Below are 25,190 nucleotides of genomic sequence, written 5' to 3'. Positions count from 1 at the left end.
CTGTGGTTAAAACACATTTAAAATATGTTCGGAATTATTCACAATTAACTATGAAGGTAAAGCCAGTGTATTGTAGACAGATATAATGACACCTGAGGAAAGAACTGCAAGTACCTGTAGTAATCATTAATAAGATTTAACATTAATATAGACCTACTGTACTGTACTTGTGTCATATTGCATTTTTCATGGCATTATCATACTCATTTGTTACCTTTTCATGCCCATCTTCTTTCTCGATCACTTTGAGATTAAGAATTGATCATTCTCCTGCTTAAATCAGCTCACCTATTGGAGGGCTGTTTTCATTTCTTGATTTTATGGGTTATTTGATGTTTTCCTTCAAAAGAATCTCAGGACAAAATACTACTGCAAAGGGGACCATACATTGTCTGTGTGCCGTTATTAATTGTGATGTAAAATTGTAAAAACAATAATCCCAAACTCAACCCAAAACTCCCAAACTGTTTTGCAATAAAAACACATTAAAAACTTGATCATTAAAGTATTGATTCTGAACAACAGTTTGATTTAATACATATATTATAATTAGACATACTTGAAAGATAACAGTGAAGGATTATAAATGTTGAAATATGACAATTAAAAGCTGCATGCACTGATTTGGGTCAATTAACAGGTTATTACAACAGTTAATGCAATAGTCATTTTTATACTTATAATAATCTTGAAGCTAACCTTCATTGAGGTTTTCCTGCCAAGCGTCAAGGTTCATTCCAGGTATTTGATCACAAGGAAAAAAGTCCTCAGGGTATCTTCCCAATCTGAAAGGGTCGAGGGAGACCTCTGTGACTCCACTGTTGTCACAAATAACTCGTGAGAGAGAATGTTTCTCAAATTCTTCTCTTTGGGTCTGTGTAAATACACCAGAGTTTTCCCACCAAAACCTACAGAAACAAAAAAAACTGTTTTAAAAATACACATACTGTAACATTTGAAATCAAAGGGCTTTACGGGAATAATATTCACCTCCTAAATTATGGTAATGCAATAACAAGCACATACTCTCTAGTCTTGCACCTTACAAAAATAGCTTATTTTCTTTACCAGAATTTGAAAGCAGATGCATTTACATACATTTTTTATTTTTAGTGCATCTTCAGCACGTTATTATATTCTTAATTTCTTATCACAGACAGGTTTTTAAAGGTAGAGATGTAAATAAATCTGATGCTATGCTTCTTAAATGCTTGTTTTTTTTCCATTTTCAATTCAACTTTTCAATTCAACTTTATTGTCATTAAACTTACACAGGTGCATAGTATAATGAAAAGTGTTTCTCATTAGTCACTCAGGTGCAGTATATAAATAGGACAGAAGATAAGACAATAGACAGTTACACAATAGCAATAATAGTAACATGTAATAACATAACATAAATAAGATGTAATCAAGTAATCGAAAACTGTGCAAAATTCCGCAAACAGAGAAAATTTAACAGGACAAAAACAGTGCAAGGTAATTCTTGGAACAGTGCAAAAAAATAGTGTGGTTAAAAGTAGTATGGTTAATTAATATTAAATATTATTATGCCTGTTACAATTTTACTGGGCTATCGAGGGGACAGTACAATTTTGGCTTACATGTGTGTGTGGTGGTGTAGGAGTACAGTGGTTGTGGGTACAGGAGGATGTTAGGAGAGATCATAATAAGGTGGGAGGGAGTGGGGGCGTCACCAACTTGACAGCTCTGGGAAAGAAGCTATTTTGGAGTCTAGTTGTGTGCGACTGGAGTGACCGGAACCTTCTGCCAGATGGTAGGGGAACAAACAAGTTATGACCGGGGTGAGTGGGGTCAGACATAATTTTGGTTGGTTTTTTCAGACTCCTCGTGTTGTATATTTCCTGGATGGATGGTAAGGCACTGCCGATGATGTGTTGGGCAGTTTTGACCACCGCTGTAGTGCCTTACGGTCGGATGCAGTGCAGTTGCCGTACCAGACTGTGATGCAGCTGGTCAGTATGCTCTCCACCGTACACCTGTAGAAGTTTGTGAGGATCAGTGGGTGTAGGTGTATTTTCTTCAGCCTTCTCAGGAAGTACAGCCGCTGTTGTGCCTTCTTGATGAGACTGGAGGTGTTCAGTGTCCATGTAAGGTCCTTAGAGACGCCTAGGAATTTGAAGTTATTCACCATCTCCACCGCAGACCCTTCTATGTAGATGGGGGAGTCAACTTTTCCTTGTCTTCTGAAGTCAACAATCAGCTCTTTGGTTTTGCTGATGTTGAGACATAGGTTGTTGGTTCGGCACCAGTCTGCGAGTTGTTTTATCTCCTCCCTGTAGGCAGTCTCATCGTTGTCAGTGATCAGGCCCACGACTGTGGTATCGTCAGCATACTTGCTGATGGTGTTTGTGCTGAACTTAGCAGTACAGTCGTGGGTGAACAGGGAGTAAAGCAGTGGGCTGAGCACACAGCCTTGAGGGTCACCGGTGTTAAGGGTGAGTGTGTTGGAGGTGAGGTTGCCAATCCTGACAGTCTGGGGTCTGCTGGTGAGGAAGTCTAGGATCCAGCTGCAGAGGGTTGTATCTAAACCTAGAGCCCTGAGTTTGGTAGAAAGTTTTATGGGTATGATGGTGTTAAATGCTGAGCTAAAGTCAATGAACAGCATTCTTGTATAGGTGTTCCTTTTATCCAGGTGGGTTAGTGTGGTGTGTAAAGCTATAGAGATTGGATCCTCTGTGGAGCAGTTTGTGCGATAGGCAAACTGGAGAGGATCCAGTGTTTTTGGAATGCTGGCTTTAATGTGCGGAATAAGTAGTTTTTCAAAGCACTTCATTATGATGGGGGTGAGTGCAATAGGGCGGTAGTCGTTTAGGCATGTGGGGGCTGATTTTATCGGTACTGGCACGATGGTGGTTGTCTTGAAGCAGCTAGGTACAGTGGCCTGGGCCAAGGACATGTTGAAGATGTCGGTACAGACAGATTTTAAAGCTATCTGTTTAAGAAAAACATGTTGTTTTCTTTTTTTTTAAATGATAATGTTCCTAAAATTAAGATAAAAATTTGATCCAGAAAATGAAGGAGAAATTGACAGCAGACATAGAGAAGTACGAAGCAACAGCAAAATGTGTGTAATCCATTGTCTCGTACAAAATTGATAATCTTGCTTTCAAGGAACATCTAAGGTATTTATATAGGCATATTCACATTCCAAATTACCAATCTCCTTCTTGTAGCATTTTCATCTGTTTTCCAATTAAGCATGCAAACAGTGGACCAGTTCTGGCACCAGGTAAAATATCCTCCACTAGCCCACCTAACCAAACATCAATGTTGCTGGGATGCCCATATACATCCATTATCCGCTGAACTATGCTTGCGTTACTTATAACAGTGTGTAGATCAGCCTGAGACTCCAGTGTAGGAAATCCACAGAATTTCCTCCAGGCATTGTAACCTGAAACAGACACCAGGAAAAAATGTCATATACAACCATTTTCTGTCAAGTAAGCAATATGAACAATATAAAAGGACTAAATACCCTAATTAAAATAGGTTTTAATTGTGGCAATAAACAAACATGGATTAGAGACCACAAATAGATATCTAATTTTATTAATAAGTAATTAAATTACTATTGTTGAAAAAAACCATTACAATCTAAAGGATATTTCTAAGAAAAATTCTGATATAAGTATGAAACTGTTTCAATAAATAAGTTTTATACTGATGAGCTCCAAAAGATAAACATATTTTGAAAATAAATAATATGTAATGCAGCTTCCTCACTGTGGCATCTCAGCACAAAAAATGTTGGTAGATCTAATTAAGGAGAAAAACATTGTGAGTGCATTTATTTGTAAAGAACTACACGTATTAATCAATTATATGGCCATGGTACACATTATCACACTATTTTTAATAGTTTCCAAACCTGTTTAGACAAAATTGGAAACTATTTAGATAAAGTTGTGTTGGAGCTATCAAAGTAGAAATCCATGTCAAGCCATCTAAATTATTATCTACCATTTATCTTCTTGCTTTGTCTCAGAGCACCAAAAAACAACAAGTATAACATAATGACATTACATTCAATTTTCTAAAATTGTATATGTGCAGTAACAAGACTTCACTTGAAATCCACATCTTCAACATAAAGGACCCATAATCCACATAAGTAAATTACCTTATTTTTTCCTCTCTGCAATGGGGAATACAATCAACTCATAATCAATTATGAACACCTGCAACAATTGGCATTGAGACTATGTTATCAGCCTCTGCATTACTGAAGGAAGACGAGTATATGATTTATACTTGAACTGAAATGAAGAACTGAAAAGTTCTGTGTCTATTCCCCCTCAATCATCTTTCTGTGTTGTACCTGTTTTTAACACAGATTCCCGGAAAATATCAGATGCTGTAGCTGTTCACTAAGCCTCAACGGGATTCCACAGTGATGTAAAATGTGAAATTAGGGCCAGGGGAGTAGTATTCCAATGGGACAGAGGTTGATCAAATTGACCCTGAAGTTGGCAGTTCACACCAGAAAGGCAACATCATGAAATTCAAGGAAAATTGCCCAATTGTCAAATTCCCAGTAATCAACAAGAAAGCATAGTGCAGATAATTTTCTTTTAAAGAACAAATACAAGAAGGTTTTCTGTTTTGGAACAGCAATTACACTAAAAAAGTGTCTACCAGTATATTTAACAAACTATAGTGCTTATAGTTTTGACTTTCTAACTAACATAACATAAATGTCCAAAACAAACTGAGGAAGAAAAACATTTTTACTGAAACAAAAATGCTGCTAAATACATAAGTGATGATAATATGTTTTAAATGCCATTTAAAACACAACCAATGCTCCCCTAATTCTTAAACCCAAGTTCATTACTAAGACCCACAAAACTTCAAAACTTGGCTTACTGAAAGCACTCATTGTAAAGAGTAAATAAAACTTTATTTTTATGGTTTGAAAACTGGCTGTTACAGAGATGGTAAGTGATGACATTATGTAGGTTCTTGTCTGAAATGTTGAGTATGTTGAGGCAAACTGCTCGGCTACATGGCTACATTTCTAAAACAGGCAATCAAGGAAGTTTAATTTGAGCTTGAAGAGGTGCAATTGTTATGTCTAGTTTGTGTTTTGAGATTTTTTTACCTTATGTGTGTGTATGTGTGTGTGTGCGCCAATTCTGCAAGATTATTCCAAAAGAAATCTTAGATATACAGTATGAAAACATTTACCAAAATCAATCCCTAACTGTGGAGAAAATGTAGGACCTTCCTGAAACAACAGAGCGAAGTCTCATAAGTAAACATTATATATGTACTGTATGTGTCCAGAAAATAAACATACATTATTAAAGGCAGCCTTAGATTGTACAGTACTTGCATGTGTAATCCCTGGCAAGTGAAATCAGTTATGAATTTAATTTATGTTTGTTTTTCTCTTTTGAAAATATATATTGTAAGTATATTACATTTAAAATGATTTTTTTAGTAATTATCCATTATAGGGGAAAAAGCACAATAGTGTCTATCTTAGAATCACATAGTACAAAGTGGGATTACACCCTGTACATATGGTACTGTACATAAGCACATAATTTACTGATGCCAACTAACCTACATAGTATATATTTTGATATCAGTTAAGATGTCACTTAAGAGACATCCATTAGCTTGGACACAAGAACAATATGTAAGCTCCATACAGTGTGCCCCAGGCCAGAAGCAAACCCAAGACCCAAAAAATGGGAGGCATCAGCATTACCAACAGCATCTATTACAGTAATACTGTAAATAAAGAAAAATGAGAACTCTTGAGGGCTCATGAGGACTGCACTACTAATGACAGGACAAATCTAGAATGTCAACCTCTCTGAAGTCACTTTGTTTACATATCATTGAATTCTGATTGTGGTTTTGTTTTGTTTTGTTTTGTTTTGTTTTGTTTTGTTTTGTTTTGTTTTGTTTTGTTTTGTTTTGTTTTGTTTTGTTTTGTTTTTTCTAAAAAGTGTCCATTTCACATCCAGATGGTTTTTCAAGAAAGCAATCAGATCTTATTTATCAGTCATGCAATTAAATATCATACAGTGCTATTGTGATCATCTGGGGGCATTTATATTCAAACAACAATCTTGAACTTTTTTTAATTGCCAACTGCCATTAGGAAATATTGCATTATACATGAGGAGAGGTCTTAAAATAAATCAAACAAAGAGAATTAAATTGCTATTACTTTGCAAAAAAAAGTACTCAAAACCTCTGTAAAGAAAACTGCCTGCAGAATTGCCTATTAAAAGATTCTCATCTCCACATAAGACAGTAATTTTACTCAGCTCCAGGAGGTAGAAGACTGAGTAACAGACCTGGAAGCCCATGATCACGGCCGCGCTGCAAATTTAAGGATGCCAAGTCAAGAGCTCCAGGGCTGGAAAGCACAAACAGTTTCTTTGTTAGCTCTTCATTCATTAAGTGGTCTGGAGTTACAACAATGGCAGGCTTCACCATTAGACCTCTTATTACTGGATCGAGTCCACCTACCAGAAAAAAGAAATGTACTAAGATCAATGGGTGGCTTTATGAACACTTCAATAAGTAGTTCACATTATATATGTAAATATTTCCTTGTAATTTCAAGCTCAGCATTCTGTTCTGTTTATTTGTTGGAATTATATCTCTCATTCTAATTAATGTGTGAGCAAAACACCCTGTGAGAAGGGTTCTCAAAGCCCGAAATGAGGACATTTTAAAAGGGAATCAAAATATATAATTACACACTTACGTGTTATTTATAAAATAAATTACATTGGTGAAACTGTGTCCAAATGTATCGTACATGTTCTTGCTGGATTCTTATCATCGAGCTCTTTTCAAAAGATAAGCTTGCTTGGCATGTCATCTATCATGGTAAATCAAGTGTAAAACCAAGAGCAGCACAGTATGAGACAGAGCACAAATAAAATATACAACAGTAGCAAAATAAATAATCTAAACATTAGGATTACATAAATACCTCATTTCTTAATTCTTTTTAAATCTCCCAAAACATTATGATTTGAACTCAGTATAATTAGTGGGTGTATGTTATGATAATATATGATAATTTTGAAAAACCTGTTTGAGAAAAAGGGAATTGATTTTCCAGAAGTAACACCAACTCAAATCAATCAGTTGTTGCTCAGTATTATTACACGTACTGTGAACTAAGGTAATCATTACAACTTGAACAGAACCAGGTCTTTCAGAGGTGGTCATTTCTATTGTGGCTCTGTTTTGCGTTTAAGATGACACGTCGTTCTAAAGCATTTTAAAAAAGATGTTGTTCTCAATTAGACTACATTTAATGAGTTCAATTTAAAAAAAAAATAGTTATGTATGCCTTTCTCAAAGTTTCTCAAAAATTGATTTCACACAATAGAGAAATGTCAAGAAAAAATAATTTATATGGGTAAAATATCCTTTCTAACTTACACCAATGAAATAAAAGTGAAATAGTGTTATGAGGGGAAAAAATGTATCAGTATTGCATTTTTCTCCATTGGATAGAAATTATCTTAGAGTTCTGTTAGATTTGGTGAAGAAACATGTCAAAGACGTTTAAGCATACCTTCCTTAATCAGTCTCCAAGGACTGAAAAATGTCTCATGTAGACTCACAGATGAGAAATTGTTATGCTCCTGATATTTCTCATCCAGTCTATGTGTGACCGGTGAAACAGTTGCATGGCCAAACCGGAAAGCTGCTGTTGCAAACACATTGGAAACTGTAGGATTGAGAGAAGAATCATATCCTCCATAGACACCGATGTACTGATCAAAGGCATCAGCTCCAAGAATTTTGGGGACATAATCCCTGAAGGTTATAATCTTCAAAGAGAAAAGAGAAGTTAGTTGCTGTAGTCATTTCTCTGTTTTATGTATGGATTTGAGGTTATTATAATTGTTCCCTATCTGATAAAAGTGAAACTCCTGCACACACACCCCCCCCCCCCCCCAAGTGTCATACTTATTAAGAATGTATTTCATAGGTATAATTACAGGGTGTACTTTCTATAATTACCGATTTTCCAAATTTCCAATGCAAAATGTAGGTTACTTTACAACATTGTTTTTTAATCCTTAAGAATTTTTTCTGCCAACATTCTTTGCAATCTGCCTTGCCAGAAATCGCAATGTACATTAAGCATAGTCTTTGTGGGTGTCAAATTATGAGCATGTATTTTTCAGCCCTAGTAGGTACAGTACAATATTGTACAGAGCACTTATTTAGGTATGGTGAAACAGTTGTTACATTATTTCATCTGCAATAGTAGGTATCTCAAATTACATAGGATTTTTTTTTTAATTCTGAAATCTTCTAATGCTAAATGATATGAAATTAGTCAATTTACCATTCTACAATCAAAATCCCCTTATGAAAACTGAATTGTGCATTACAGTATAAATTACACATAACATACTGAGGTAGCTCAGTGATGCGTGATTAGCAATGCTGCCCACATCGCTTAGGCTCTGAGTTTAATTCTAGACTAGGGGTGCTATCTGTGTGGAGCTTATACTGTATGTTCTCCACATGTTTGTGTGGTTTTCCTCTAGGTGTTCTGGTTTCCAACCACAGTCCAAAAGCATACTGGTAGGTTAAAATGGGAAATTTGGACCTGGTGTGAGTATGTGCGTGTCTGTGTCTGTGACTGACATCCCATTCAGGGTGTTCCCCGCCTTGTGCCAGTTGCTTGCTGGGGTGATAGGCCCCAGCTCCCCTGACATACTGACATCTGTGATCCTGAAATGGACAGATGGACAGATATACTGTACATAATACATAATGAGAGTCATAAATAATGTAACTAATAATTTTTGTTCCAACATTTCCTCAGATATACGCACAGTAAAATTATCAGAAAGAAATATTTAATTCACTGCATTTCAGAATAATCAATTAACCAAAGGTGAAAAGTGCATTTCGTCCACGTGCATATTTTACACCTTAAAATATATATTGGAATGGTATGCACACTTGGTACTTTAGATGTGGCAATGTTTGCATTTTGCTACCCCCTGTGACTGTGGGTACAAGCTAGCGAATAAGAGCAATAATCATAACTGAACCAAAATTCAAGAACTGCCGCAGAGTAGAAGACAGGATGCCATAGGGAAATGGAGGACCCTTTCTTCTGTAGTGTAAGACGTTGAAATGGAAAAGAAGGACTGGTTTGGCGATGGAAGTGTAACATGGCATGAGCTACAATACAGCATCAGTGGAGATCGTGGTTAGTGTCTCCTTAACTGTGCAATGCTATAGAAACAATCGTTTTGCCATTGTAAACACGCTACCGTTTACATGCATGCATTTGTCAGACTATCCTGACATGGCACAACATGCATGTGATGGTTCTGCCGCTCTATGAACCTGACATGAACTCAAAGCATTTGGGAAGCACTGGAGTGGCCTCAGGCACTGCTGGCGGTCATAGCCATGTACTTTATGCTTGCTGAGCTACTGTACAGTACATGTATAGTATTACTTCTGGCTGAGAGGAGTCTGAGTCCCACAGAGAAATAAATACTGTTTTTTCTTTACTGTTATGTTAATTCCATGTTGTATCCAATCATTACTATAAACTGTAAGAAACGTGATGGACAGATAGTGAACATAATTTTTCAATATGAAATATTCACCTTGTTCAGAGAAAAAAAATCCTCCCCTGTTGTAAACCTCTTGGGTTTGTAAGCTCTTATAATTAGATAATGGGTTTGAATGTTAATTTAGCATACAGTATGTACCCTAACCTTTTGTGATGTCCACGTTTTTCTGCCTAAGACAAAAATCAGTCTGTATTTTGTTTTTGTTAAGTAAAAACTGTTGCAAAACTCCTCTGCTTCATTCGAATGCCTTTCAGTCTACTCTATTATGAAAAGTTAAGAGTGAGGAGGTGTGGGAATAGATTGGCTGCAAAAGGAACAAGTAGAGGTGAATTCCACACTGAAAGGAGAAATAAAGAGCGAAATTCATATCAATGCATGTTTCTGCTGTAGCACTTACAGGCTCACAGCCTACAGCATAGAACAAGCCCTCTTCACTAGGTCCTGCTTAGTCACGGGGGATATATTCCTGAACTATCTGCAGATAATGAAAAATGCAAATACTGAAAACAAAGTTCTCCAAGCTAAGTTTCAAAATACAAATTGATCACAACTCTACAGTAAGTCATACTGTAAATATACTGTACAGTATTAGTGTTAGACTAAGATGTTTTAAAACATATTTGTTGGGGGAAAACCTGCATTTAAGTAGTCTTATGCAGAAGACATACAATGTGCAGAACATAATCACATTGAATAAATTGTATCTGTTTCAAACAAACAAGGATGGCACAGTGGAGGACTGGTTGCGTCATATCAGTGGTGCCCTTGGTTCAATTCCAGACCTGGGGTGCTATCTGTGTGTAGTTTGTATGTTTTTTCTGTGTTCATGTGTTCATGTGGGTTTCTTCCAGGTGCTCTGGTTTCCTCCCACAGTCCAAAGACACACTGGTCTGTATCTGTGTGAGCCCTGCAATAGACTGGCCTCCCATCTAAGGTGTATCCCAACCTGCACCTGTTGCTCACCAGGATAGACGTTGGCTCCTCTGTGAGCTTGCATTGGATAAAGCAGCTAGAAGACTTAAAGATGCAGTATTTTGTAATTATTGATGTTGTATCTTCTTAAAGTTCTCTGTGGTGATCACCTGCTGTAAATGTGTTGAATGTTTTATGAGAAAATAAAAGCAATCCATACATTAAAAGTGACCTTCAACTTGAACAATCTGAAGTTAGTAATTTCTTTTTTAAAACAAAATAAAATTCTCATTTGATTTTTCCCAAAATAATTTCCATGAGGAAAGTTATTTTTTTTTGTGGAGGAATAGTTTTTTTCTCTTTGCAGTGCACTGCAGGCATACTGTTTAACACTTACTGTATGTGCTGTATTATGTTGCAATATGTGGCTGAACTACAAAAAAAAAAACTGTAGACCTTACAGTGAAAAACAAAGATGGATGATCTCAGGAATTACATACAGTACAGTATATATCATACACTACAAATAAAAAATAAATATACAGTACCAAATAACAAATGAAAAGAAGATAATAAAGTATTGCAGCTTTCTATTATAACAATGAATCTTCTTAAAACATGTGCCTCTACATTTACAGTACGTAGTGCAGTAATCTTTAGGAGGATGTGATGAAGGGATCAGTTCAATTGCATTGAATTGAGTTGAGCTTGAGGCCAACAGTAAACGTTCTAAAAGCTTAAATAATTTTTCTTGGCCCAGGCTTTGCCTGACACCATGTGGATGGGCAAAATATGGATGTAAGTGTGCCTTAAAGTACTTGGAATTATTACTGTGCTGGTTTGTTAAAGGCCTTTTACTGCAATATTAGTGGAATGTGCAAACCCTTATTTATGTGAACTGAACAGCTTGCTGCACAGCATTTTTCTGCACAACTAAGTCTGATTTGACAGGTCACAGTGTTAACTTGTTTTGAGGTTCTGAGAAAGTTGTTGTAGAGAAAAGTTCCTAAAGCAAAACAGGTAATGTCAACTTAATTGAAAATGGGAAAGCAGTATCTCAAATTAGATAGAATGTGCATTGATGGTTGGTTAGGATCAACGCTACACCATGATATTTTTAAACATATTGATGCAAAACAGAAAAAAAACTATAAACATTCTTCTTTATCTTTTATTGCAGCTGCTTTTTTCTGTAATATAATATACCTTTCCTAAGCAATAATATTACTTTTGATGTATAACACATACTGCTTAAGGTATTCTGTGAAGAGTAGATGCCCACTCTAGGCTTTTACAATTTCCTGCTCACCCCTGGTTCTCCTTAGTATCTTTTAAAAATGTCCTACCCTCACATTAATTTCCTCCCCTAGCCAAAACTGTTATTTGTTATTTCATCTAATTAATTAAATTTCTGTAGTTCTACATTTAAGTAATTACATTTCTGTGTTTTATTCTATAAAAGGATGTGCAGTTAAGCTTACTGTTAAGTACATCTTTAAAATATTTTTAAGATACATCAGGATAAATTAATTATATTTCCCTTGAATTGTCTACTTCATTTATAACAATTGATTAAAAAATAAAACATTGATTTTAATTCATTTATACTATGAAATAGCTTGATTGTTAAATTTCTATCTACATATACAAAAGTAATTTGAAAGCAGCAGATATTAATGAGCTAAATTAATCTTACAGCATATTTTTTATTGACATGTATTGTTTTATAAGAGCAGCATTAATCATGTTCTAAATACTTTAACCAAAGAAGTGCATAATGTAATCTTTGGCACAGTGAAAAGATAAATATCAGTCAGACGTAATACTGGGTTTTTGTTTAAACCAAGTATGATGGATACGGGAAATATATAATTTACTTTTTGACATGAAGTAGGATTAAAGTGCCTCACATGTAATGCTTTGTTACAGCATTGTAATCAAATGACAGAATCGATTTGTGTAGGAAGAAAACAAAAGTTGTTCTACAAGAAAATGTCAGATATTAAAATGACACCATTTGGAATTATGGAGATAAGAACTATGATACTTAGATAAATTACTTCCATTTTTATGGATGTTAATACAGTATATGTTAACATTATGTTTTCTTTTTTCATATTATTGAATATAAAATGCTCTATGTGAATTTGTTTTTTTCTTTTTTAGTACAGTATATACAGTAGATACATTAAGCATTTCTCAGCACATATTTTTCTAAGCTGCAAGATATTTTATTCTCTTGTAGTAATATACTGTAAATGTGTTCAAAGGAGTATAGAAATGGGTATTGCTGGGTTCAGTCTACATCCATCCATCCTACAGTATGTCAGTAAGTCAAACTTAAGATGTTTTTTGGTGGTAAGAGGAAACCACTATGGGGTACAGTATATGGGGAGGAAATACACATTCCACACATGCACACCAGTATCAAACCCTGGTCTCTGAAGCTGTTAAGAAGTGGATACTGTAGTATGATACTTATTTAATATTTCAGCAAGTTTATAGGTGCAGTTTTTATTATTATGAAGTCACATTAGTAGGTAATCTTTTTGTCTTGTGTAGCACAAAAAAAAGTAAGAAAGACCGATTGACGAAAGAAAGATTGTTTTGGGATTGGGATTAATGTACTGCAGGTCAGAGAAGACTAAGGGGAGTACTGAGAGATACTGTATTTGGAGCAGAGAAGCTGCAAACCATATAGGAAGCAAGGCTATGAAATTGTGCAATAAAAGGAAATCCAGTGAAAAATACATTCCTGTTTCTCTACTTCCTCTTTGCTGCACTGGTTACTGGTTATCTCATGTTGTATTTCTGCTCCCACATACATTGGTATCCTTGGGTTTTAGACAAGTGACTAAAAGATTATGGTAAGAAAAGTGCTCCATATTAGCATAGTAATAGAATCCTAAAGGTCATTGTTGATCTTATTATTTCAATACTTTAAATATAGATGAAGTAAAAACTTCATTGCAAGAAACAATTATTTCACTAGATTTGTTTTAAGTACATTTTAAAAATAAACTGAATACAAATAAACTGGATTACTCATTTTGTAAATAAAATAGCTTATAGAAAATAACCAATTAAGAATATACAGTACTAATTTTGCTTGACAAGGCCAGAATTAGGAGTGTGACCAACCTGATGCAAAGCTCCAATGATTTTGCGGGTCTCCTGGTATGTAGTCTCTGCAGTCCAATGATGGTTTAGCTTTTTTAGAGCTTTAGCAATCCGATTATGTTCTCTGACCCAAAGAGTGTGCAAAACAGACAGGGAGATTACTTCACTTGACCTAGTGTCTCCAGCCATGAAGCATTCAATCCTTTCCCCACCAGCATCCCTTGGGTCTTGTGCACACGGAGAGGGGGTTTTACTCACGAAAGGTAAGTATGAGCGCCCACTATCTGTGAATTTTGTGTTCACAGCAAGAAGGCCCTCTTGACTTGAAAAGTTCCGAAGCTTGCTCACCATGGATGGGCTATTGCCATAAACTGTAGAGGCATCCAAGAAGGAGCTGAGGGCATTCATCTGCTGCCTTTGAGGTAACATTTTGAGATCTTCAAAGAGCACAGCTTCATCACCAGTGAAGCAGGCAGGAGAAGAACGGAAAAAAGGTAAACAGTCTCTCGTTCCAGAAAATGAGTCATTCGGTGGAATCTGTGTGTAAGAGAGAAAATCATTGATTTTGAAATATTATTTCTGCATTATTTAAATTTCTGGAAGTTATGTAGAGATACAAAGTATATTTTAAGTAAAATGTTTACTGCCATTGTATTTACACTAGGATATTCCTTTAATAACAGTCTTCTTTCATCCTCTGCTCTCAGTAAATGTATTGAACATCTCCAAATGTCAATGACAGTGACTCATTAGATTACTTGCTGATTATGTTTTGTGTTTTGGAATGAAAGGCTTATTGTTATATGATCTGCAAAGGGATGTGTTTCTAAAAGAGACATTCAATTGAATATTTATTTTGACCACTATGAAGTAATGTATTCTCCTTCAGTCTAGCAGGGAATGTTTTAATAGGACAAAGTGTCAGACTGGAAAGTATGTAATGACAAGAAGATAGCCACTAGAGGTTGCTGTACAGAAGCAAAAATAGACATTTTCTACACAATTACAGTACGTGTGTAATTGGTATAAAAGTATAAACAAGGGAGATTACAGCTGCAGGTTATTCAACTCAGCCTGGCAAATGACAAGCAACTCAAGGGAGTACAATAATGTATTTAGAAAATATTTGGGTTTAAAGGGTCAACAGACTATCCTATGCTTATGAGTTAAAATTAAAAGACATCAAGCACAAATCACTGTAAATAATCTATTCTGGGGTGTAAGACATGTTAGAGGAATAGTGGGACATGTCCTAACTAAAGGGCTCAGATATTCCCAGATTCACGGAGTAGAAAGTAATGCCTGTTATAAGAGAGGGAAGTGAAACAGATTGTCTTTAGCTAACCCTGTGGAGTAGACTGCAGCACCTGAATTAGATAATCACTCTGTAATAATATTATCTCTAAGGAAGAGGTCCTACACTAGCTGGCTTGAAAAGAGCAATGATACAATATGAAGGTCCTTAAAGTCTTTACCAGAAGGCAAGATCTTTCACACCTGGTATGCATTACTGAATGAAAACCCTGAATGCATAACTTAAACGACATAAAATCATCAGGAACAAAAGCTCCTAATGTAGAATTATCACATTCTAGCTTTCCCTTGGTCTTGTTAATTGAGATTTGACTAAATTTATCATTGCATGGTTGAAAATGTTTCTATGCATACATTAGAAACATTTACCTAAAATCCAGCGTCATAGCCTTTTAGAAATCTCATAATTTAATTCAAATATCACAGAAAAAAGGCTGCCTGTAATACAGTATAATATCAAATGTTTTATACAGTAGCTTTTTTTTTAATTGTGAGCCTCTTAATATACGTTAATATCACAAACTTATTTAAGACCTTTGAGTATCTACTGTTATATTATGAAATGGAGATAGCGTTTAAGCCAAAAATAAATAAATGAAGGTTCTCTGAGTAATAATTTGGACAAAATGAGTGGAAATAAAATAATAATTTGGTCTGAATGTTAAAAAAGATTTAGTACTGTACTTTTGTAGGACTTTCATTTATTTGAATTACACCCAAGACTTTTCAGAACATACTGTAATGTACACATTTCCTTGCACTACCACTCTAGTGACCTTATTATTTAATTGTTTGCTTTTTCTGTCTTTAAAGAGTACCTATGCTTTTGAATACTTTAAAATAAATTAATTATATAGATCATCTTTATGTCAGGAAACTATGTAATGTCTTCAACAATTTACTTGGGAAAGCCCTGGGACAAAAGCATCTGTCTGCATTTTCCCTTTGTTCAGCAAATTATATTCTCCTATTTTCAAACTGATGAGTAATATACCTTTGTTGAACATATAAAAGTTGCAGTATTATTCATTATTCTTGTCCCGAGAAAGATAGAGTATGAGAATTAAGATGAAAAATATCCTTTAAATTATTTTAGACTCTTCAGAACAATGAGCAATATGATTTATATTTCAATAATTTAGCTGTATTGAATATTAATGTTCTCTAAATGTAAATATATAAAACAAAAACTATTTTAAAAGGCTTACAAGTTATTGTGTTATTGTGGTGCCTTTTATTTTTAATGGAAGACCTACCTTAATAGGAAAACAAGGATTTAAGTTTTCACATGTATTTTGACAATCCACTCCTTCCACAAAACTGGCTTTGCTTGTGGTCTGAGGGGTGAATGAAATATCATGGTCTATGTATTGGCCCCAGTCAACAATCATTTGGGAATAGGAGTCATCTTCCACAATCTGGTCATTTGAAGTTTGCATTATATTGTTGCTTACATCCCGGACCTGTTTATATATATTCAATAAATATAATTAAATAACATATACTGTATATGTATATATTTACATATAATAACCTTCTCTTTTTTAAATAATTGTGATTGGTTTTAGAATCCTGAAGTCTTAGGATTCTAACATTATTTTTAATTATATTAGTTCAAAGGTTTTGTCATTATAGATTATAGAAATAATAAAGCATTATACAACATCAGAATAATATTATTATTAATATATTACATGGGAATTAATTAACAAGCTAAGATAATTGAAACCCCATAAAACAGATAATTAACAAAGACATTCTGTGAAGGAAAAGGAGAATAGTTAAGCTAGGAATGTCATTTTATTTTAAGCTACAGTATGTAACTCCTTTTAACAGAGCACAGTTTTACAGTTATTCTTTCCTCAAAACAATGTATATTGTATGTGGTTTGGAACTTATAACAGAAAATGTATGCTGAAGGGACGATTTGTTCGTTCCCCAGAAATGTGCCTCTCTTCCACTGACAGACAGATAAATGGAGATCAGACTGTTTTTAAACTAAGAGCTGTTAAATTCAGCTCCAGTTAATCCATTTGATAACTGATGAGGGAAAAGCGACCCATGAGAAAAACAACTGCATTAGTAATCAACACACATACAGCAATACATGAATAAACCAAAATGTGCTTCAGTTATTTTTTTTCAAATAACAAACAGAAACTATTAATTGAAATAATATCACTATGAGCTCTACTGACAGCAGGATTTTCTTGTAATGATGTCCACACTATTTTCCAAAGGTTTTTATTTTTGTTAGAAATGAAATATTTTCTCTTTTGAAGTTATCCATTATGAGATTTCTGTCAGAATGAAATGTCTTTCAAATGTTAACAAAGTGCAGGTTTTTAACCAAATAATACTTAAAATAGTTTTCTAGAATATTAAACCTGCTGCCCTTCTTTGTTGCTTCACTAGTACTTTATCTGCTGATTTGTAGTCATTTACTAACAGTTGACAGGGCAGGTTAAATAATCAGATGTGAGGTACTGTATACTTACAGCGATGGCTTTTTTAAAACAAACCTTAGATCCTACTAAAGAATGGCTTTCATCTATGTTATTCTGCATTTACCTTTAATAAAATTGATTTATGATGACAATCGGAGAGCTGTATTGTTTTATCTGAGCACCATTAGGAGTGCTTAAAGAAACATACAGCATACAGTCTTTTTATTATTATTATTTACTGTAAGTACTGTGTTAGAGTTGCATATCATATGCTACTTTACTTATTTTTCTTCTTGATTGTGAACTAAACCAATGTCTTATCTTTCATGACACAATGCTTTTTTACAGAAAAATGTTTCAGATTTACTGTATTTTACTACCTCAGGTTTTTTTTTGGAATAAATACAACAGTATTATTGTTCTCTATATATACATATATATGCAGATATTTATTGTTTTATACTGTACTTACTGGAGGAAGTGGAAAGCCATTGTACAACAATCCAGCATTCCAGCCCTTAGGTTGGTTACGCCCATCTTCGTATTCCGCAGGAAGCCATCGGGCCAGAGCAGTGCTGGCTGCCCCCCACTGGGAGTGGTTTCTGGAGGAGGACATACCTGAGATTAGCACCAGTCATTGGCAGTTTGGTTTTAGGAATTCATCACATTGAAAAATCATAACCTTATGCTACATTCTAAGTATTGCGGTACATTAGATTAATTCTCAACTAATGAATTTCTGAATTTAACTCAAGTTATTTAAACTTTGAACATGAAAAAATATATATCTTTCATCAAAAATAAAGCGGATAAAGCTGTGAATTAAAAAAATGTGCAAATAAAAAAGTAGGATGGGGAGCATGCTACCATGAAAATGATATCTAAATTATATTAAGGACGTATATAATAAAATAAGGAAGATATGTTTTAAGGAAGAAGTGGTTATCATAGAATTAATAAAAACATAAGCGCAGCAGGGGGAACAGAAATAGTAGATACAGGTGTGGCCAACAACTGGTTTCTAACTAATTTGTAAGAAAGACTATTTGATGTACTGTAGGCTTTTCAAACAATAATGATACTGTAGACTAAGCAACGGAGAGAAAACCATCAGGGAATTGTGATAATATGTTATGTTTTTACATATTTACTGAAACTATACAATAAAGTCAAGAAAAATATTTAAATTTTCTGAAAAAATATATTTACTAATATACCACTAATGATTGAGAGTGGTTACAAGAAGTGGAATGTAATAGCATGAATATGGAATAAGAGAATTGGATGGTGGCAGTTTAAAGATATTCTGTTAGCTTAGGTGGTGTGTTAGATGGTTGTTGACGTACTGTATCATTAACAAGTTCTAGGCAATCCAGCATTAAAAAAGACAATCAGAATGTTATAAATATTTCAAAATTTAAAACTTACATCAAGGCATCCATCCCTTTTCTACCCTCTTTAGCCAATACAAAAGAAGAGGGGAAGTCAAGGGGGAGCAGATGACCTTTCCAGAAACCAGGGGTGCAAGGGAGGATATACCCCAATCAGGACAAGAGTCCATCACAAGGCACACACACTCACTCACACATGTGGATTCAATTCTTGGGGTGCTATCTGCATGGAGTTTTATATTCTTCCCAAATTATTGTGGGTTTCTTGGTGCTCCGGATTCCTTGCACTGCCCCAAGACATATTACTTAAATTGGCTTCTGGGAAAATTAGCCCTGGTGTGAGGGTGTGTGTCTGTGTCTGGGCCTGTGTGTGTCTTGTGATGGCCTGGCTCCCCACCCTGGGTGTGTCCTGCCTTGCATCTCTTGCTTTGCTGGATAAGGCTCCATCTCCTCTGCAGCCCTGTGTTGGATATAGTGGTTAGAAACTGGATGGACTAATGGATGATGTCAGAATCGTCAGAATCATTGTAATTAAAAACCTGTTGTTGCAGGCTCCACTGATAGTTCTGTATTTCCTAGCCAGACATCCATTTGGGCAGATAGGAGGCTGCATATAAGGAAAACATCCAGACAGGTTTGCAATCAGCTTCAGGTCCTTCATGGAAAGATGATCTTTCAAAAAAAAAAATTCCATAGCAAAATTTAAACGCAAGAGTACAATGGATTCATTATCTGGCATATACTGTAGTACTAATCAACTAAGCGTATAACTTACTTCCATGTCTCTTCGTCTTCTCCTATCTGCTTTAATGTTTGGCTTGATAAATTAGTTCATGAAGAAGCAATTGTATTGCGTGATGACCTTTTGCTAATTCTTAGTTTAGTAGATGGTTACAGATTCTTACTGTATATAGTTAAAATGTGTAAATTGAAAGTTATTTGGAAAAATCAGCACACAACAAAATGGTGGAATGCGGCTTTTTCTAGAATAAGCAGCTGGTATTTAATATGATCATAAGGGGAAAAAGTTGTCTCTTGTCTCAATGTAATACTGTGAATTAATTTGTTTTATCATGACACCCTTGTTGTATCAAAACTAGTGCTTTCTAAAACCAACAACAGTTCAATGTTTTCAATGTTGTTTTTAGTTGCAGTGGTAAATGAAGTGGAAAAAAGAATAATTAAGAATCAACATATGTGAAATAATAAGCGAATCCCTAGTTTACTTATAACAATTAAGGGGTTAATTAGAACCAAGTGCTTAAATTCATAACAAGCAAATAACAACTCAGTTTGGGCAGCCCCTATCCTGTATAATGGTGAGAATCTTTGAGAGTTTGCTCTTCACCTGTGGAACCACATCATGTCACAATCAAATTTCATCACCTAGACAGGGTTACACAATCATTTCTAAACTTTTGGTAATCCATCCTTACAAATTCAATGTACTGTATAGTCTACAAATGAAAAATATTATTCAAGGTACTGTAACCCTATTCAGGACTGCCAAGTCGTCCTGCCAAGATCTTCCAACGACTAACTTGGAAAATCATCCATAATGTAACAAAGAATCCCTGAATAATAACAAGAACCACTCTCTCTGAAGCTAATATCAGTGTTCATACCTCAATAATCATGAAAATACTAAATTAGAATGTTTTTCATGGGAAGATATCAAGGGGGAAACCGTTTTCTCAAAAAGGAACATTGCTGCTTGACTCAGGAATGGCAAGGAGCACCTGGACTATTCACAAAGCTACTGAAAGAATGTTCTCGAGATAGTCCAAAGTTTTGGAGCACAATAAGAAACATTTTGATGAAAACCAAATACTGCCTTCAAAGAAAAGTACCCAATCCCTGCTCTTAAGGATGGTATCATGGTTTGCCTGCCTCAGGACCTGGACTGCTTGTAATCATTGACAGGATGGCATTGTACCAGGAAAATCCAGAGCAGAATGTCATGTCATCCATTTGTCAGCTTAAGCTAAACCAAAAGAGGGTCATGTAGCAAGTCAATGATCCTAAACATATAAACAGATCTTTTAACAAAACAACTGAATAAGAAGGAATTTGTGTGTTTGGTATGCCCAGTTCAATGTCTGCACCTAAAACCCTATTGAAACCTTATGGATAAATCTAAAAGGAAATGTTCATGCAAGAAAAGCCTCAAATGTCACAGACCTTTGTACTGTTACTTGTATTGTACTTTGTTCCATTTATGTTACCAAACATCTTGACAAGCTCCACAGCATAAAATAACATAACTATATATCATAGTAGGGATGATATTGACTGAGTGATGCACTGCATTAGATGTGAGATAGATAAAATTCCTTCTTGCATTTAGTCCAAAAAGTTCCAAAAATGTAATAAGAGTGGTTTGGATTAATTAAGAATACTTAAACCTACTGTATCTCTATAAGGTCCATCATTTCAGAAGTGAATTTCAAGAAGCAAAGATCCAACCATGAAGACCAAGGAGCATTCAAAACAACTAAAGTTGCTTAAAGCCTCAAATCAGGACAATTGGATAGAAACATTTCAAAGACCCTTAATATCTCTATGAGCATGATGAGATCAATCAAAAAGTGCAAAGCACCCTGACAGCCTATACCATGCTTTCTCTCCAAACGTGGCACTTGTGCAAGAGGAAAGGAGTTAGGAATGATACTGTGTGGCCAATAACAACTATGTAAGAGATACAGAGTTAAGTGGTTGAGGTGTGAAAAAAGTCTGTGGGTCAACTATTGTACTGTATATCCCTCTCATTCCACAAAAGGGGCTCATATAAAAATGAGAAAGATATCATCATTACATTATTTGATATTAACGACATAAACCATAAAAATATGCAGAATGTTTATGCAATACATGGTTTCTATAATGTTTAAGTGTATATTATATTAGAAGTATTAGAAGCCACTCTGCAATTTATGTGAAGGACTGTTCCCTGTTTTCATACTTTTAAAAATGTTACACAATTACAAAAACATAGTAAATAAAAATCTTGGAGTTATGTTATAGACCACTTCCCAAATATAAATCTAAGCTATGTATTTTCTGCACAACAACATACAGATAAGTGTGTCTTGAAATGATCAGGGCTGGGTTTGTATTGTGTAAAATGTAGAAAGGAATACAGTATGAACAGACTTTCTCAATGCAACTACTTTGAAGGAGCACTTCAGGTTACACAACTTACACTTTCAGAATTGTACTGGTACAAAGAAAATAGATATTATTGATGTTTAATTCTCTTATCATAATAATAATTAACTAACAATTGACTTAACTGTAAGAAATAATTAGATATAGCTGTACTCACCTTTTATCATAATGGTTCTTTTATTTCTCTTAGGTGCTCTGCTCTTTAAAATGTGTAAAGTTGTTTCTAAAAGTTCTGCAGCTCTTGATATCTCTTGAGTCTCTGGTTCAGCTTGCTTGAAAAATGATAAAATCTGCACTGGGGATTGGAGTGTGCCTTGGTTATGATTCCTGAATGTCAAATATAAAGGCAAAATCAATTCCTTGCAAAGATGATAAAATTACAGACAGCACAGCGGCACAGTGGTTAGCATTTCTGCCTTCAGCGCTAGGGACCTGGGCACAATTCCAGACTGAGGTATTATCTGCATGGACTTAATATGGTCCTCCCTCTGTTTGTGTGGGTGTCCACCAGGTGTTCCAGTTTTTTCTACAGTTTAAAAACCTACAGTTTAGGTTAATTTGTTTCTGGAAAACTTGGCCCTTGGTTGAGAATACTTCTACAGTATGTGTGCCTTTCTGCCTTGCAATAGACTGACATCCTTTCCAGAGCATGCCCTGCCTTGCTCTTTTTACTTGCCGGGTTAGACTCTGGCTTCCATGCAAAGTAGTGGTTAAAAAATGGATGGATGGATGACAACATGATCTGCTGACCAGATAGAATTTAAATGCTTATTTTACATTAAAAATACTATGAACAAGTAGGGGAATTTACACAAGCAATGATTGTCAAAATTAAGCTAGCAGCTTCTAGATTCAACTATTTAATGTATTGCAGCCTTGAAGGGAAAAATGCCATACCCTTTCATAGTGTTGAATATAGCTCTGTCTACCATGTGAAGACTTTCTTGGAAAGCGGAGGAGATAATGGAATCCCCAATCTTTTTCAGGTTGCCTTGAAAACACAAGAGGAAAAGAGGAAAAAATGGTGCATGAGTCTTGACCAATTCAAAGCTTTTTTAGAGAATTCAGTCTATTATCAGTGTACTTTCAGTCTATTAAAGTACAGTATGTCTCAGTTTGTATTTCCAGGCTTTAAATGTATTTTATTTTGACTTAAAGTAGATCATTTTGTTAGTTACTTTGTTTTATAACTGTATTTTTATGTATATCCTGTACATCGTTATTTCAGAAACCGTGTGTAATAGAGTGTGTATTCTACATACTCTATACACTTAACAGTCAAAACCAAATAAGATAAAACTGTGTACCATGCAACGTCCTGACTATGGATAAATTATTTCAAAAGCAGAATGTAATTGTCATGTCCTAACTCTTTGGTTCAGGCTTCACAAAATATATTGTTTATTTAAGTTTAGTTACTTATTTGAGAAAACAGGTGTTTGTTTTAAGGGTGTCCCTTTAAATTGTAAAAAACCTATAAGAAATATTTTAAAATTGTGCATTTGACATGCAGGTCAATTACACTGCTTCAGTTTAATTTGCATTATACTTGCAGTTTTTCACATAGTGTAATTTAGCAAAAAGATTACTTCATTGTAAAAAACAATATTAACTTACTTTGTGCTTCTTCTTCTGCCTCATTACTGAAGAAGAATATGAGCACCATGCAGGACAGTAATGTAGCTATGGCAACACCTGAATAAATCCTCATGGTTTTGAAATGTGATAGATGAGCTATGAAAAAAATGTATAAAAAAATATAATGCATATCGTTTACCAGAAAATATCATCCCAATCTTATCATTACCAATGCTAACCACGTGTTAACAGAACATTATTACAGAAAAGCAACACTGTTTAGTTGACAACACTAGTAATAGTGTAATAACCACAATAATAACATACATTTTTTTCAATACCATACAATTCCAACACAATATCACAGGAATAAAGTATGAATTTGTTATATCCTCTGAATTCTGATGGAATTCATTGTGACTTTGTGGTGTTTTTTAGAGAATGTTACCAATTCACCATACTGTATAGTAGACATTGTTTTCTATCTGTTGTACATGTTATTATTTTTATTTTCATTTTCTGTCTGTTTTAGGATTGTGACTTCATATCACAAAAGAAATAAAACATGAATACCTTATGGAATTCAAAATTAATTACCATTTTTAAAAAGTGTTACCAATTCGGGCCGGTGGCACACTGGTTACCATTTCTGCCTTGCAGCACTAGGGCTCTGGATTATATTTTAGGCCTCGGGTGCTACCTGTGTGGAGTTCTCCACATGTTCTCATGGGTTTCCTCCCACAGTCCAAAAACATACTGGTAGGTTAATTTAATTCTGGGAAAACTGACCCTAGGTGTAGTTTTGTGTCTGTATGTCTGTCCTGTGATGAACTGATGTCCCGTCCAGGTTTTGCCCTGCCTTGCGCCCTTTGCGTGCCAGGATAGGTTCCGGCTCCCCCTGTGATCCTGAATTGGAAAAAAGTGGTCAGAAAATTGCTAATGTTACCAATTCAGAATTTACAAAACAACTTCAAGATATTGTCTATGTACTGTATTGTTCCATGACACCACAGAAAAGGTTATGCTTAAAAATCTTAAATTCAAATAATAAAGCTTAATTGTTAGGTAATTAGAAAAAAAAACATTAATATAAAGTATGTGTGTATTATTTTGGTGATAGCCTATCAGAATTCATCAGAGTGACTGAAATGTCTAATAATCTCATATACTGTAAATTTCATTTCACAATTGAAATTTTCTGAATCACTATGCATTAGTTCTAAAAACACATGAAAATTCTAAAAAGTATCCAAACAGCACGCCTTTTATCCTTCCCAACAAGTATTGTGGTTCAGTGGTAATTCTTAACCTACTATTGGTTCTGAGGAATATAAAAAGGAATATTTTTAACATTTGTGGTTTCATGTCCTTGGGGCATGACTCACAGGTATCCTTTTTTCAACAGTATATTCTATTTTTCTCAGACAGTTTTTTTTAATAACCATTTTTTAATAATGGTTTGGATGATGCTTCACTTTCAATTCATCAGGTCTTTTACATTCAAACAACCACACTTATACAATGATAAAATGTTAAAATGTCATAAAATGTTTTGTTGTCTCTTTGAACTCTAATACCCAAAAAATTCTTCTTTGCAATAAAAACACAGTATTAAGCCATTAAACTGCAAACATTCTGAT

General features: G+C 34.7%; 1 protein-coding gene across 1 annotated transcript; it reads right to left on the bottom strand.

Annotated features, from left to right (window-relative positions):
• Window positions 1-694: 694 nt before the first annotated feature.
• On the bottom strand, window positions 695-23,683 carry tpo (thyroid peroxidase). Its single transcript, XM_088623453.1, has 11 exons — window positions 23,590-23,683; window positions 22,870-22,963; window positions 22,130-22,299; window positions 19,344-19,476; window positions 17,886-18,015; window positions 16,223-16,429; window positions 13,674-14,189; window positions 7,583-7,841; window positions 6,342-6,512; window positions 3,181-3,418; window positions 695-908 (listed from the first exon to the last, which is right to left on the bottom strand). Exons 1-11 carry the CDS (start codon window positions 23,681-23,683, stop codon window positions 695-697), a joined length of 2,226 nt encoding a protein of 741 aa, XP_088479579.1.
• Between the last annotated feature and the right edge of the window lie 1,507 nt (window positions 23,684-25,190).

This window comes from Lepisosteus platostomus, chromosome 3 (assembly GCF_059453375.1).
Source record: "Lepisosteus platostomus isolate fLepPlt1 chromosome 3, fLepPlt1.hap1, whole genome shotgun sequence".
Lineage (NCBI taxonomy): Eukaryota > Metazoa > Chordata > Actinopteri > Semionotiformes > Lepisosteidae > Lepisosteus > Lepisosteus platostomus.
The sequence above is the reverse complement of the archived record's forward strand: the minus strand, read 5'-3'. Positions and strand labels throughout refer to the sequence as shown.

Bases quoted from the DNA above. Each gene is read 5' to 3' on its own strand.
- tpo (XM_088623453.1), bottom strand. From the start codon at position 23,683: ATGAGGATTTATTCAGGTGTTGCCATAGCTACATTACTGTCCTGCATG. The intron at 19,477-22,129 runs GTGAGTACAGCT...TTTTTTTGAAAG, and splicing joins AAGAACCATTATGATAAAAG to ATCATCTTTCCATGAAGGAC. The intron at 16,430-17,885 runs GTAAGTACAGTA...ATATATAAACAG, and splicing joins ATGGCTTTCCACTTCCTCCA to GTCCGGGATGTAAGCAACAA.